Below are 16290 nucleotides of genomic sequence, written 5' to 3'. Positions count from 1 at the left end.
TGGTTATAAGTGAGCGAGGACTATTACACAACCACAAATAATCAATGAAAACTCCAGAACAGTAAGCACTGAAGCTGACGAATAAAGTTTAACATGATTTACTTAATTTACTTTATTAGATATGTAGATATAACATTTTGAAAGTGCACATTCCTGAGTGAAACTAAATACAATGAATTTAGCCTCTCTGTGAATAAGGCACTTTGACTTTATTCCTTGTTCTTTTAATTTTTCTTTAAACTTGAAGTTTAATTGTTGTTCTTCCTCCTGGAGTACATCGCACAACAGTAGCTGTGGTCTTCATGTTTATACCTTTGACATGTCTGTGGTTATCTTTTTAAAGATAGTGATCAGTACCGGGACTTTTAGCGTACCACTGTCTGATGTACTAAACACTTAAAATCAGGATGAGGATTTGAGTTGATTTCATTACATTTTACAGTAGAAACAAACAACAAAGCAGCCAAGGAAGAAAAGATTGGTAAGAGGAATTTACAGACAAAACAGAGTTTAAAAAACAGCATGGCAAATGTACTCTACATAGACTTAATCCCCTGACATAAAATACATCTTATGATTAAACAAAATTGAAAGATTTCACTGGAAAAAATGGACTAAGCTGTACTTTCTGACCAAAAATGGAGTTCCATTTCCTTTGAGACCTTTACCTTAGTGCCTGTTTCTTTGGGGTTTTTTGTTTGTTTGTTTGTTGTTTTAAATATTTAGTTTAATCTTTCATCTTCAGATTTTTCAAGGGTGTAAGCTGAAATAGGGTGATTATGATTAATGAACAACTATTCCACCCCCAACCTTCAACTCTGTTTGTTCTGTAAATATTTGTATAATTTTAAAACAAACAATAGAAAGGAGCACAGATTGACAATTTATGGTTATTTCTTGAAATATTTGAAATCAAAACACACATCAGCTGAAATGAAAATGTTTTTCCTAAAAAGTCACATTTTTTCAAGAAAAGGGGAAAACACTTAACTCTTTACCTACTGAGCCTGTGCCGGCACTGTGTTTTATATGTCCGGAGTATTATTACTGTAACTCTGTCAAAATTTGTCCGATCAGAAAAATTCCAACTGCGTTGGAAAGCTGAGAACTGTGGGCATGCGTACATATATGGTTCATTACAGTACTCGCAACCATATGATGTGGGCATTCATAGTAAAACACCATAGCACAACACCAGAAGTATCGCGAGACCGCTACACGGATTCTCAACACTGTAACTCCTTTAAAGTTTGCTCAATCTAAAAAATTCCAACACGGACAGAGAGCTGAGAATCTGTGCTTTCCGGCAATATATGATGTGTGCTATATATATTATGGTAATGTCGAACAGCACCGTGAAAACGGCAGCTTTGGCAGAAGATGAGTGAGAAAGGAGAGTGAAGGAAGAGAGTAAAAGGAGAGCGAGCGAGAATGGTGTTTTGTTTTCAGAAAATAGCGTTAGACAGTGGCATTTGTGCGTGTCTGTCATGTGCAATAACAATATGTTACTGAGAATGTTGAGAACGCATTTTTCCACCTTTATTTGCACTAATTGTCGCCTATGTATATAATTATCTTTTGCGCTGTGTTTTCCACACCCAGAGTCCTAGACTCAAAAAATGACTGGTGATTGTTCTAAACATGTATAGGTTCACATTTCAAATGCCAAATCAAAACTTCATGAGCAATAACAACATTTCTTCTCATAAAAGCCATGAAAAACAAATCCGTTTTTGTGTTTCTTCTTTTAAACTGCTGACAATTCCATATAATGTGCAAAAATCATTAACCAGATGTTGAAAAGTCAAGTTCAAGTACTCCTGAGAAAAGTGACCAAAGCTCTCAGACTTAGGGCATTTCCTGACTTTTTTACAGCCATAAAAAGAAAATATGTCCAAATTGCCATTTTTAGACTCAGTAGGTAAAGGGTTAAATAATTGACATGGCAGGTTTATGTCGGTTAGAGGCTCCAAATGTCTGTTTTGATTATTTTTTTGATTAGTTGCCCAACTCTAAGCTGAAGCTTTTAGAGGTAAGAGATTATCATTTGCTTTATGTGCTGCCTGTATAATGTCAGTGGTGAAACTACTTAATCAACCATGCATGGCTCTAAATGCTCCTTAAGCTCTGATCTTATGCAGTATTCACCTGGTGAAACCTGTCAGTTCACTGCGTCACAGCGTCACATCATACCTTCAGTCAGTATTTCATCACAGCATTACATCGTTAGATTTACAACACTTTTTGTCTTTGTTTCTGTATAAACTACAGGGAAAAGTTATGATTTCATGATAAAACCTTGATGAGTTTCACTGAAAAAAATACAAGTATGAAAATTAAGTAGATCAGATCGCTGTGCATATGACAGTAAATACTGTGACAATATTATAACAGCTCAATACAGAACATACATATTGCATTATTTTTCCACCCAAGAGGTCCACATTTATTGGGTTATTTGTTCTGGTAATACCTGATGTGTTACAAAGCATAGGGAAAACAATTTAGCAAACTACCTCATTTAATACAGATGTTATTCTATGTTGATTTTATTGACCATAAATTTCTAAGTGCTTGCAATAGCCAGGGCAGTATCCATATATACTCTATGGCCTGTCTTGTGAACCTGATACATCAAGAGCACTTTTGAGGGAACTTTCATCAAACACTGCACAAAGATGGGTTAAATTTTGGAGGTAAAGGTCATCTTCATTGGGTCACATGTTCATACCTTACTTGTGGACTCAATATTTCATGAATCCTTTAAAGGATCTTCCTCAGACTTTGCATAACTGTCCACTCTGAGTGAAGGACAAACTGAGCACATTTTGGAGAAGCAAGGTGAAAGGTCACTGTCACCTGATATGTTTACGCCCGGTCTTTCTCAAACTGATTAAAGAATTTCTGTCGTGGTTGGACTTAGGGGGTTTACTAACAAGACCTTAGAGGTTAAAAATCACCCAACCTTATGTAAATTTGAGGTTGCTGTGGCCTTGTACTATATTGTAGCTTCTTAGGCGCTTTACTAACTTTCATGGTTCCAACAATTATGTCAAGTGGTCCAGGTCCTGAAGCAGCAAAGCATCCCCAGACCATCACACTACCACTACCATGTTTGACTGTTGATATGATGTTCTTTTAATGAAAGCTGTGCTGGTTTTACACCAGATGTAACAAGACACACATCTTCCAAAAATTCAACTTTTATGTTGTCGGTCCACAGAATATTTTCCCAAACGTCTTGGGAATCAGATGAGCCTTTGTGTTCTTTTTGGTCAGCAGTGGTTTTGGTCTTGGAACTCTAACATTTTTTCAATCATGAAGACTGACCTTAACTGAGTCAAGGAGAAGCACCTCAATGCAGCCTGCAATAGGGGGCGATGCTCAACGTTGGGCATCGCCCACTCTGCCTTACCTTTCCTATAAAACCTGTGGGGTATGAGGAAAATAGCACCAAAAATCATGATAATTGAGGGCTTAACAACAATATAAGTGGAATAGATTGGCAGTTGAATTTTGTGTGATAAAACAACGTTTTAATTTGTTGTTGAAATTTCTCAATCTGCCTATAGAGAGTCAAAAAACAAGACTGCAAAAAGATCATGTATCAAGTGTTTAATTCTCTGTACAGAGGGAGCAACACAGAAATACACAACAGTTAGCAGTTCAGAGGTTGGCCCGTTGAACAAATGCTTCAGCCCCTTCTTATACCATCCAACATGCCTCTGAACCTTTGATCAACTTCACAGAACTTCCTTAGCAGAAGAGTAAATCAATTGAGGTACAATAAAACAGATGGTGACCCGTCTCAGGAATTTATAACTAGGTACACTGCCCTGTGGTGATAAAAATATCTTCCTACCATCTCCTTTGTGCTCAGAGAGTGATTTACAGTGGGGTTAGCACAGAGGGGTTCACCAGGTCATTCTTTAATCAATAAAAACAGATGCACAGCTAAGACTACAGACTAACTAAATCAAATATCAGGTTAAAATATAAAGCATGCAAAAATCCCATCACAAATTGAATATTAAAAATCAGATTAATCTATCTGTGAGTGTGTTACACTTTATATATTATAAACTATGGTGTAGTAGATTTTTGAAAATAAATGATAACAACTCCAGTAAATGTTTGTGTTCATTTGTAGCAGTTGTCTCACGGTGCTAGCTGGTTAGCCTGCTAGTTATCCTAAAGTGAATACAATGATTAGAAACAAAGGAAATGCATGTTCAAACATGAAACACGTGATAGCAACTAAAAACATGAATTAAAAAAACCCATATGTTTTCTTTAGATGAGTAATTCCCATTCTGAATCATTTTCGTAGTGTACTGTTTACTTCCTGTTTCTTGAAAGCGGTCATAATAACCGAACCTCTGATTGGACCACAGATTTAAAGTGGGCGGTGCCCAATGCTTGACAGTGAGCGACGTCAAATGCTCGCCGGTCACCGCCCACTAATGCACATTGCATTGAGGGCTACTAGGAGTCAAGTGAGGCTACTCCTGGGACAATTCTTCACTGTTCCAAGTTTTCTCAATTTGTGGATAATGGCTCTCACCGTGGTTTGCTGGAGTCCCAAAGCCTGAGAAATGGCTTTGTAACCCTTCAGAGATCTTTAACCTCCTTCACTTAGTCAGACAGGTTCTGTTAGAGGGATTTCTTGGTTCAGCAGGTCTGGTAGTAATTAGGCCTGGGTGTGGCCTTAATCACAGTTAATCCATGATTGAACTAGGAGGACTTTTTCCACACAGGGCTAGGTAGATTTGGATGGCTTTTCCTGAAGATTAAATAAAATCATCATTTAAATCCTACAGTTTGCATCTACTGTAGTTATCTTTGATGGTAGTTCTAGTTGTTTAGTGGAGAAATTCAGACCTGCTGTCATTACCTTTTTTAATGCTTATTTTAAACAGATGCCCTTTAAAATATGAAACATTGAAATGGAAAACATGAATTTTTCATTACATATTTATTTTTGCTTCTTAGGGATCAGAATGACCAGAATTACCCTTTTAATATGTTGGGTATTTTGGCTGCATTTTTGTAGAGAGAGAACAACGAGAGAACCCAATTGAGGAAGAGAAAAGGAAATTCTTTTCTTATCTGTATGATCACTTTCTATTCTCCTACGCATGGCCAAAGGCCTTTTAGATCTAATGCAAGCTGAGATATCACTGTTTGTGTGATGCACCCTGCAGGTTGCTGGAGGAGCTGCTGCAGAAGGAGAAGGAGTACCAGCAGGTCCTGAAGGCCACGCTGCAGCAGAGAACACACGACCTGGAGCTGGTCAGAGTCCGACACAAACCTCCAGGTAAACACTGAAGGACTGATATTTAGTTACTTTGTGCTTCTGCTCCTCAACAACCCTCTCTCTCTTTCCTTCTATAATAGACATCTCTCCTCCCTCCATCTTCCACATCCCAGCGGACCACGAGCCAGACAAGCAGCTCACCGATTGGCTGAAAGAGCAGGGGGCAGACACTGATACTATAGATCAGGTAGAATAACTTCTTGGTTTTAACCCTTTGCTACTCTTCTACACATTATATCATGTGCTGTTTCTAACTCATGGCTGTTTCTTTAATTGTAGTTTGTATTGGAAGAGTACACACTGATGGACATTCTTAATGATGTTACCAAAGATGACCTCCGCTGTCTTCGTCTACGGTAACAATGCTTCAGAGTCTGTGCAATGTTTTCATTTCCTTTTCATAAATAGAAACAGAAAAGAAGTGATAAAAGTCCTTCCCTCATTGAAAACTGACAACACGGTACAAGCTTCATAATATAACAAGAATATCTTTCTTAGGGGTGGAGTCCTCTGCCGCATCTGGAGGGCCATCCAGCGGCACAGAGAGCGGGAAAGACTGAGGGTTGATGACCAATCAGAAGATGATGCATGATGGGATACATGGACTACAAGCCTGGAAAATTCATGTTTGCAGGAACACATCTGCACACTACCAGCCCTGTAATGCTGCCGCTCCTTTCCTGTCTCTCTCCTCAGTGCCTATTCATGTTGAAGTTTCTGCTTTATACGTGCAGGACTAAATGTGTTTTACTGCTCAGCTTCATAAAGAATCACACTCGACCAAAGCGCTTCGGTGCAGGCACTACTTTCATGTATGTGTAAGTGCATTTAAATATGTGTGCCATCATCTCTAATGTAAGGATTCATCAGTATTTACCAATTGAATGGAAAAACTTGTCCAAAGAATGACAAACTTAGTTTCATTAGTCAGTGTTCTTTTAAAATATGCCTTGTTTTTCAGCCAAATTTTAGATTAATGAAAGAAGAAATAGCTGTGTCTGAAACTGCATTCTACATTCTTCTACTACACACTCAAACACTAGCCGCTACCAAGCTGCGCCGCTAAGGACTAAACTCCATAGAGAACTGATAACGCAAACCATGGGGACTGTAGACATGTCAGTACGCAACCTTTTACATCTTTAAAAAGAAAACAACACACTGCTGTTCTTTATTCTTCTTTTAACAAAATTTTATCAAGTTCTGATAAAACTGGTGCTTTGGCAGCAACCATGCTAATCTCTTCCGCCATAATTGCACCGGCCTCTTGTTGCTGCTTGCTTATGTCACGACTCCGCCACTCCCGAACGTACTGCCCCTCGTCGCTGGTTGGTCCTGTCACTTTCTAACCCGGCGCAGACAGAGAGGGAAGCTTTGCAAAATGGATTCACCAGTGAGAAACACGGAAGCAGGCGTATCCATCTGCTTTGCAAAGTTACCATTTAAGCTAAGCTAAGTTACAGTTAGTGCCACTTTACATTGCTTGGTGGCTGTCCGGCTAGCTCCATGATTTGATAGTGCGTTTGCATTTTGGGCATTGCAGCCTACATTAAGGGATTTCATAACTTTGAAAGGCTTCAAGCTAATATGCCCATTCCTGATCAGAGAATGACAGGACCAATCAGAGTCATTGGAGAGATGTTAGCAATACCAGCTGGACTCTTTTTGGACAACTTCCCTTTGGTATCAATGGCAAAACCATACATCTAATGCTGACATGCTAAGAAGAGTGGGGAAGGGAAGGGTCAGCTGCTAGCTTCTCTGAGCAGCTGGCACTTTTTCATGGTCCTGATCCAACTCACCGCATACAGCGTTCCCAGGACCCTGTAGGCTGTGCATCTTTGAGGGGTCAGCTGAGAGAATTCCTGGTCATGGGCCTGGCGCAGGCCTGGATAATGGTCACTGGGTGGCCAGGGCTGTACTGGGCCAACATTGATTTGGAGAAGCACAGAACTAGCATATACTCCTGACTAATGGCAAGAGTTTAATTTACAAACTGGCTCCACTGATAGAGTTTTTGTCCCAAAAAGTATGAGTTTTCTTATTGAACAACTTTCAACAACCTTCTCAAGCACTGTTTATGTGACACCTTTCTATCTGATGTTTGAGGTTTGAAAGTTTTAACACATACTAGTACTAACTACTACTTCTACATAATTAAGATATATCAGTGTTACTCAACCCTGCCCAACCAAAGAGCCAAATTGTTGACAAAAGGCCATCGCAAGAGCCACAATCTAAATGATGAAAAGTATCTAAAATGGGCAAAAAAGATGTATTAAGGTGGGAAAAATGGGGTAAAAGTGGCATTTAATAGCAAAAGACTGCTGAAATGGGCAAAACATTGCTTAGAAGCAGGATAAAGGTGGCTAAAACTTATGTAAAAGGGCAAAAATGGGAGAAAAGTGGCTAAAAGAAGTGGTAAAAATGGGCTAAAAGCAGCAGAAAGGTATTAAAAGGGGCAAAATAGGCATGCAATGGAGAAAACTGGGTGTGGCAAAAATTGGTGCGAAGTCACAAAAAAATTGAGTTACAGGTGGTCAAAAAGCAGAAAAAGATGAGTGAAAAGTGACTAAAGTCGGCAAAAAGGCTGTAAATAGCTGGGAAATTGGGGAAAAGTTGCATTTAATGGCAAAAGGCAGAAAATAGGTGAAAATTTTCAAAGAACCAAGATAAAAGTGGCTGAAACCAATGTAAAAGGGAAAAATGGGATAAAGGTGGCAAAAATGGTCCAACAATTGGCTAAAAGAAGTGGTAAAAATGGGCTAAAAGCAGCAGAAATGGATGAAGAGTGGCAAAAAAAATTAAAAAAGGGAAAAAAAAAGCTTGACAATTAAGTTTGACTGTTAAAAACCTACTGTATAAATATGGAAAACAAAATGGTTTATGTAACTTGCAATGATAAATTTCTGAAGTCAAAGTTTGAAAGAATAATATTTCAAACTAGAAAAGCACTCGGAGAGCACAGACCTACGCCATTAGCCCTATGTCCCAATAGTACAGAATCCTTTAAAAAATTCCTGGATCCAGCAGGTGATCTGGATCACTCCCAAAATCTAAACAGTTCTTCCTTTTTCAGACATTTCTGAAAATTTCATGAAAATCCGTCCACAACTTTTTGAGTTATGTTGCTAACAAACAAACAGACGAACCCACCCGATCACATAACCTCCTTGGCGAAGGTAATTAAGACATAAAAGAGCCACATGTGGCTCAAGAGCCATGCGTTGAGATATATACTGCATACTTTAAAGCTCTCCATCCCAGACCATCTGGCTTTATGATTTATATTTTCTGGTCCACATGTTTTTGGCTAGGCTAGCAACAAGACAGAGGAGGAAAACATGTTTATTCAGAAAAATTTAATATGAATACAGCTCCGTTGTAATGTTATTTGACAACGTTCGAAATGTATTACAGTACATTTACATTTCTTTAATTTTTATATAGTAGACTGGTCAGCCTAGAATACATCTGTGGATACACACAAAATGAATAATTGGAATATATATTGCATTATCAATGCAACATCACATTTAATATGAATAGTGTGACTGTATGCGGTTTCAGACACAGCCTATATTTAAAGTACTTTAATAATTCAATGTATCAATATTCCAAACAGTGCAGCAATCATCCTCCATGTGTCACTGAAGATTCCTGTACTTCAATTCTAACTCAAACTGGAATATAAATGCCTTAATATTGTAAAATAATGTAGACATAATACTAATTTCTTGACACACATGCATCTTAAATGGCCCACATCACTGCCTTAATGTTTGTATGCATTATTTATTGTGCGTTGTGTTTTTAATAGAGTTACATTTGTTTTTCCTGTGAGTGTACCTTTTTTTATTCTAAATGTTTTATGTATGTGCTTGTCAGTTTCATTATTACATCTGCAATAAATCGGGAAGTAGTAATTGTGTTTTCCAGTTTGGTTTCATGGCCAATCTTAGCTTCAACCCCCAGCTCCTGCTTCGTCACATAGCAGCCTCCAGCACCAGTGTATCAGTACAAGTCACCTCGAGTAGTTAGACAACTACAAAATTAAATTGCCATACAAGCTCAAGTCCATTTACCCCTCACATGCTGTGCACAGAAGTTAAAGAAAAATTAGTATGAAGCTTTATTTTCGCCTAATGAGGTTGTCATATGTACAGGTGTATTTATATGTGCCAGGGCTTATCCTAGAGGGCAATGAATACTCTCTTAATTTTAAATAGACCGGGTAATCTTCAGTCTGAGCGCTTAGTTTACACACAGTTCACAGATGGGTTCCTGAGCTGAAGCCTTTTCCACCCACACTCCTTTAAGTATCTGTTTTCCCTTTCTCCGCCTGAATACCTGTTTGCCTGCTTGGTGTGGCCTCCCACCTGTCTGTCATTTCCTCTTATCTCTTAGATTTTATTACCCAACACACCCAGCAGGCTTACTCTTGCAACTCAATGCCTTTTTTCAATATCCATGTCCTTGGCTAGTATGGTGATACTTCTAAAACTCAGTTTATGACAGTGTAACATCACATGCTAGTATTGGTTACTTATGCCTACTAATGATAACTTAGACATGTCAGTATCTGGGTTCCTCTATGGGTTAGTTTACTACAAGACTCTGTAAAATTGTTTTCAGTGTAGGAAAGATTAAAAGTATGTCATGCAACCATTGTGGGCAGGCCCATAAGGCCCCATTTAGCAGCCTTTTACCCCAGGATTTAATTTTTAATTAAATATGTACTGAACTGACAGTTGTACAAACCGTTTTTTTTTTAAATTTAGCTCAATAAAAAGGTACATATATTATGGTTTAAGTGGCGTGAGTGAAGTTAGCATTGAACTATTTTGATTGGCGAGTTCATTTCCATGCGAGTTTGTTTGAACGCTTGGAACCAGTGTATCGGTTTAATTTGTGACCGCGTTAAGTGGCGACTTCCTGCCAAATGAGTTCTTGACGTCCGTTTAAACCGAATCCTACTAACTGCGTCTTTATTTAATTTTCCGTATTATTAACAACCTATATCAGGTATGTATAGATTGATGAAATTTGTGGGAAAATTGATATTTTTTCAGTTTTAACTGCTGCCGTCCGTTACTACGATAACTTCAGGGCATTCAGCTGGGTGCTGCTGATAACACGGTCACAAGTTCAATCGGAACACCGGATATGTTAAAACCATAGAGGTTAAAACGGACGTTACTCAGAAAGTTTCTTGTCATGGAATGAAAAACAAGAGTTGAGTAATTTCAGTGATGTGTGATAAGTTCTTCTTGAACGAAATGTGTAGACTGGTTCGTTTTATAAGGGATGGCGCTTAAATAAGTCTGTAAGGGCCAGTGGCAAGTTAGCTAATTCCAGCTACAAAGATGCTAACGTGATGGGGAAGCATAGCGGCAAGATGACAACTGCTGTGTCTCAATTCGAGGGCAAAGAGGACTACAAAGAAGTAAATTGCCTCACTGACCTGGGTAAATGCTGCAAGTAAGTATCTGAAGCTAAAAGCAAGCTATTTCTGTTTTGCCTTTTGAGCCGTGAGCTAAAGCGAACCTTTGCTAGCTCGCCTCCATTGTAACGGTCGATGAAACTGCGTCACCAATGTTAGCTCTAGTGCTTTCAACGGTTGTTTCCCCCGCACATTTAAAGTATAATGTCGCTTATGCTTATGTTATTTGTTTAACATTGTTGTATGGGATTGCATTTGATGACATACTTTGTTAAACTACACAATTAACTCGATATAGACTCATTTAATCTAGTTTGATCCTGTAGTTATAGTTTTTTTTCTTTCCAAATTCTTCAGCACCTGCGACGAACCAAAGGGAGGGTGGGATAAGATCATTTAACTTTAGGTGTCTTTACATTGACAGCCTGACATTAAGGTCAATAAATAAACCTGTACACACTGTAGGACGTGGGGCATCCCTGGAAAGTATTTGGTTTGGATCTAAAATCAACAGTTTAGAAATATGGCTCTCTGAAAAAAGGCTTGACTGAACTTGCTGCTGACCAGGGGGAAAATTGAGCCTTCAAAAATATCTTGGAGTAAAATATGCCATTGGTCATGTTGAAGCAAAATTAAAACTTTTAAAACATTTTTGCCCTTTTTCACAGATTTTTTTTTCCCATTTTCACCAATTTAAGCTTCCTTTCGTCATCAAATACCCCTTTTCCCTAGTTTTTGCCCATTTTAGCCACTTCTTTTTGCCACTTTTATCTCATTTTTCCCTATTTCGCAATTTTTTGCCACTATTTGCCCATTTAAGCTTCCTTTTATTATTAAATACCACTTGTTTCCTCTTTTTTGCCAGTTTTTGCATTTTTTTTGCCACTTTTATCCTTTTTTGCCCTTTTTCACCACTTTTCACCCATTTAAGCTACCTTTTGCCACTTAATACCACTTTTTCCCTATTTTTTTTCCACTTGACCGCTTTTGTGCCCATTTTAGTCACTTTTCCCCCTTTTTTGCCACGTTTTTGCCAATTTTGGACCATATTTTTGTTCACATGTAACTCATTACTTCTCACCCATTTTTGCTACTCTCTGACCCTTTTTCCACTTTTTCCTCCCAATTTTTGCTCCTTTTCACCCATTTTTGCCATTTTTCACTTATTGTAATTGCTACTTGTAGCTATTTTTGCCACTTTTCACCACTTAGATTGTGGTTCTTGCAAAGAACCTTGCAAATAAAAATGACTGCAATTTCTACAGAACTGGGTTAATACATAATATCCTTGTCAGTGCTGCACAGTGCAATTGGTGCACATGTTAAATACAGTTTACTTGTGTATTATTTTTAGACCAGGATTTTAATTTTACTGAAGTAAATTTTGCAAAATGAACCGCACATCTACTTGAGCACAATAGCCTTGCACTTTATCCACCTATGCTAATTGTAAACAAATATTATAGCATAAAATCAGGAAGGTTTCAGTTACATAAGGGCAAAGAGGAAAAAACTATGTCACAGACAAGTTTTTTATTTGAGTAGTCAAGTATCTTAATCCAAAAGAGACACTTAGAATTGAAGAAATGTACATTATTGTCATCTAAATTGTTATAACCATTGTTATTAAAAGTAAATTTGAAATTATTTTCCCTAAATCTGTATATTAACTCTTAGTGTTTTTACAGGAAGTCAGAAGAAGTTTTTAGGATGAATTCTCTAAGCACCTCAAATGTGCTTACAAGATTTCATTCCAATCCATTGGCTGGTTATTTATCTATTTTAGTCAGTCAGGATCTGTATCAGCTCTAAATTTAGCTCATTGAGTTGCATCATTAAACCGTCTTTCCCATCAAGTTGAACAGCTTCTTTTCTTAAAATTTTCCACAAACATGTTGAGTGTAGTCGTCTCTTTTATGGTTCCAACGGCTAAAAGCTCCACCTGGAAACTTATGGTCTGGCAATGATATTGTATTTGGAAATAGTAAATTTATAGTTACTCTCTAGCGGTTCAGCTGTTATTTCATCATACCAGGGCAGTGTTTCCCTTAGGTTTACAGCCTGGGGGCTGACACGGTTGGAAATGAACTTTTTGCCTTCCTACCACATAAGGAGTAACTTTAGGACTGTATCTTACCACTATTAAACGTAAGGCCTCCCCTTATGCAAATGAGTCTGACATCTGAAAGATTTAACAAATGAATAGGCTAACCAAATAGTTATTTAGGAAACAGTTTATTGTAACATGTAATAAATTTATAATAGGTAAGATTATGTATTTTGGTGAATGTGCTTCATGATGAAACTTGTTTGTCCTCCACTGACTTTATCAACTAACTTTCTCTCTCTTCACTATTACTGTTCACACACATTTCATGTCTCTGTCTCCTCCTGTTGTCTCTATGCCTGTGTGATCCTCTGTCAACACTCCTACATTTATAAAGGTCGAAGAGTTTCTGTCGTAATCTGCACGTGGATGAGGTTTATTTAAGGGCATAAATAACAACATAACTATCACCAATAGCGTCAGACGCTATGAGAAGCATGCACATGAGGAATAAAAAGACAAAAAAGGATTGTCCACCAGTTAATTGATCCCGGGTGAATTAATTTGAAAATGATAAAATGATCGTCAGGTGACCCGTGGATGGGCCGCTCAGTCACAGTTTGTATAGGAGCCGAGCTGATCCCCTCACACCTGTGAGAGCCGTGCGTATTTCTGCCTGCTGTGTGAGAAGATGAAGAGGGATCTGGTGCGGACATGAGCCCAACTGTCGCTAATTTAACCGTTTCCCACCGGTTTGTCAGTTTGCAGCGTGATATACAGGGGATTGCAGTATTTTCCTGCATCACAAGTGTCAGACTTGTTCAGAAAATATAATAAATTGTGCACAATTGCTGCGGTCTCACGCTGGAATCCAGCGCTCGTATAACTATCTAGGACTTAAAACAAGTGGGGCATTGGTTCATACACATCCCAGTCAAAGCAAAGCATCCCAGCACACATTAGACCCCTGCTCTGATACGGACAGGAGGAGGCGGGGCTCTCTGGTCAGTGAGCGTGTGGGTTTGTTCAGCTCTGGTTATAAAGTCAGATGGAACAAGCAGAAAACCTGGACTCAGAAATGACATGCATTCTAAATCAGTGGTTCCCAACCTTTTTTCCTCAGGGCCCCCCCCCTACTGGCATTGAAGAAAGCTAAGTCCCCCCCGGACCCACTCAGATAAAGTACACATCATTTGAAACTGTTTTCATTGGCAAAATCCCAACATAACAGACCTATATAGGCTTATTCTTGACTAAAGATCTATGTCCAAACTATCCATCATTATTACAGTTCATTAGGACCGCTCTTGGAAAAAAGAGAGATGAATTTCAAGAAGAAAAAATCAGGTTTAAAAAATTAATTCGGGGCGCACCGGTGGTTGAGTGGTTAAGGCGCGCACCATGTACGCAGGCGACCCGGGTTCGAGTCCGGCCCGTGGCACTATTTCCTGCATGTCTCTCCCCGCTCTCTTCCCTGTTTCCGACTCTATCCACTGTCTCTCTCTCTAATAAAGGCACGAAAAAGCCCAAAAATAAATCTTTAAAAAAAAAAAAAATTAATTCATTAACAAAAATATACATTTTTATGACTTTAAAAGAGGTAAATGTCCCTGAGCCCTGGACAAGAATTTTTAAGATTATAAAGCCTAAAAGTCAAAATCTGACCACTGTTTTCAGTTTGGTTTCTTGTATATTTTTGACTTAACACTGTTGTAAAATTAGGATTTGAAAAACTTGTAAACTTAAAAAAATGTGAGTTTTTATGGTCAATTTAAGATGTTTTATATTCTGAAATTTTAATTTATTTTTCCTTCTAAATCCTGGACTGTTGAAACACTGAAATGTTGTAAATCTAAGACTTTATAATCTCAAAATTTTTGATTTTTTTCCAAACAATTTTTTGACCTTTTTGATTAGAAATCTACAGACTCCCCTTGTATTTTAATCTTTTAGGTTGGCCCCTATATTCTATTGTACATTAGGTCTGTAATCATGTTTTTTTTTTTTTTTTTAAATGAACATTAATTTTGACAATGTCAGAGCAGACAGGGTCCCGCGCCCCCCTGAAATCTTAGCCCCCCCCGGATAAAATTATAAACTTTATAGCTCAAATTTTATATAAGAAGTCAAAATTCTGAGTTGAAATGCTCAAAGTATGAAATAAAAAGTCAAAATCCTAAGTCTGAGTCCTAATGGTGAGATGCAAAATTGAAAATGTGAAATAAAAACTCAAATTAATTTTTTTCCACATTCCTGACTTCTTATCTAAATATTTTTACTTATCACTTTTTCAGATTTTGTGACTTAATAAGAATATCTTAAATCATCGAGGATTATATTTCTGTGATAACAGAAATATGAGACCATCTTGCGAGCTGGATTTGGCCCCGGGCCTTGAGTTTGACACCCGTGTTCTAGATAACTCTGCCATACTTTTTAGCATCATGACAGTTGTTTAAAGTTACTCTCCCTAAATCTGAATATCATCTTCTTAGTGTTTTTACAGGAAGTCAGGGTTTCATTAAAGTTATTAGGATGAATTCTCTGAACACATCAAATATACTTTTTGATGTATTTCAATCAGTCCTGATCTGAATTAACTCTAAATTTAGCTCATTAGATTGCATCATTAAACTTCTTTCCCATCAAGTTAAACAGCTTCTTTTCTTAAAATTTTCCACAAACATGTTGAGTGTAGTCACATTTTCCACTCCAACGCTTAAAGGCTCCACCTGGAAAGTTTTGGTCTAACAAGGGTGTTGTTGTTGGAAATAGTAAGTTAAAATCAACCCTCTAGCAGTTCAGCTGTTCCGTCAAAATCACACTAACCAACCCAACAGGTTTATTTCATCATATTAGAGTAAAAGAAGAAAGTCACATACTGGTAAAAACATGTCACAGCATAGCCTACTGACCTTCAGAATACAGTGGAAGTGAATCTAAGTATTGCTTTAGTCAAACGTTCAGCTCACACACTTATCTTCCCTGTTGGGTGGCTTTTTCGTTTTTTCATTTTTGTGCTTTGGATCATAGTCTGAACATGTCTACAAGTTGGCATCATTTCAGGGTTTGAATATAAATCAACCATGAATAGAGAAATGCAACAACGTATGGAAGAACACTGGCCATATTTTAAGTTCAAGTGAAAACCGTAAATTTGGTCCCTTCTAAGGTATGAAGAAGTAGAGCTAAGTCATCAGAGATCACCCAGTTTTTAACTTACATTATCATTTCTTAGCTAACAGAAATGCTGAGGGGGAATAATAATACTTGACTCAGATGCAAATTCAACAAATGTCTTTGGCAAAACCAAAACATAACAACAACCCAGTTTACACATTTACACAGAGTTTAAACTACACAGCAAGCTGGGTGGGCAGAATGTGCAGCTAGTGACAGTGATTAATCATGAATTATCACAAGTAGATTGTAGATTACACCCAAAATTCCAGGCCAGCCCCATCCAAGCCCATGCATGTTCTC

At 37.9% G+C, this 16290-nt stretch overlaps 1 protein-coding gene across 3 annotated transcripts in view; it reads left to right on the top strand.

Annotated features, from left to right (window-relative positions):
• map3k15 (mitogen-activated protein kinase kinase kinase 15) overlaps nt 1-6477 on the top strand; it is a 44270-nt gene extending 37793 nt beyond the window's left edge. For all 3 annotated transcript variants that reach the window (XM_041814574.1, XM_041814573.1, XM_041814575.1), the window contains 4 exons: nt 5205-5317; nt 5398-5504; nt 5597-5673; nt 5816-6477. In XM_041814574.1, the coding sequence (XP_041670508.1) occupies nt 5205-5317; nt 5398-5504; nt 5597-5673; nt 5816-5909 (391 nt within the window). In that variant the 3' untranslated portion in view covers nt 5910-6477. The remainder of the gene's footprint in view (nt 1-5204; nt 5318-5397; nt 5505-5596; nt 5674-5815) is intronic.
• Nucleotides 6478-16290: the final 9813 nt, after the last annotated feature.

Source organism: Cheilinus undulatus, linkage group 19 (genome assembly GCF_018320785.1).
Source record: "Cheilinus undulatus linkage group 19, ASM1832078v1, whole genome shotgun sequence".
Lineage (NCBI taxonomy): Eukaryota > Metazoa > Chordata > Actinopteri > Labriformes > Labridae > Cheilinus > Cheilinus undulatus.
The sequence above is the reverse complement of the archived record's forward strand: the minus strand, read 5'-3'. Positions and strand labels throughout refer to the sequence as shown.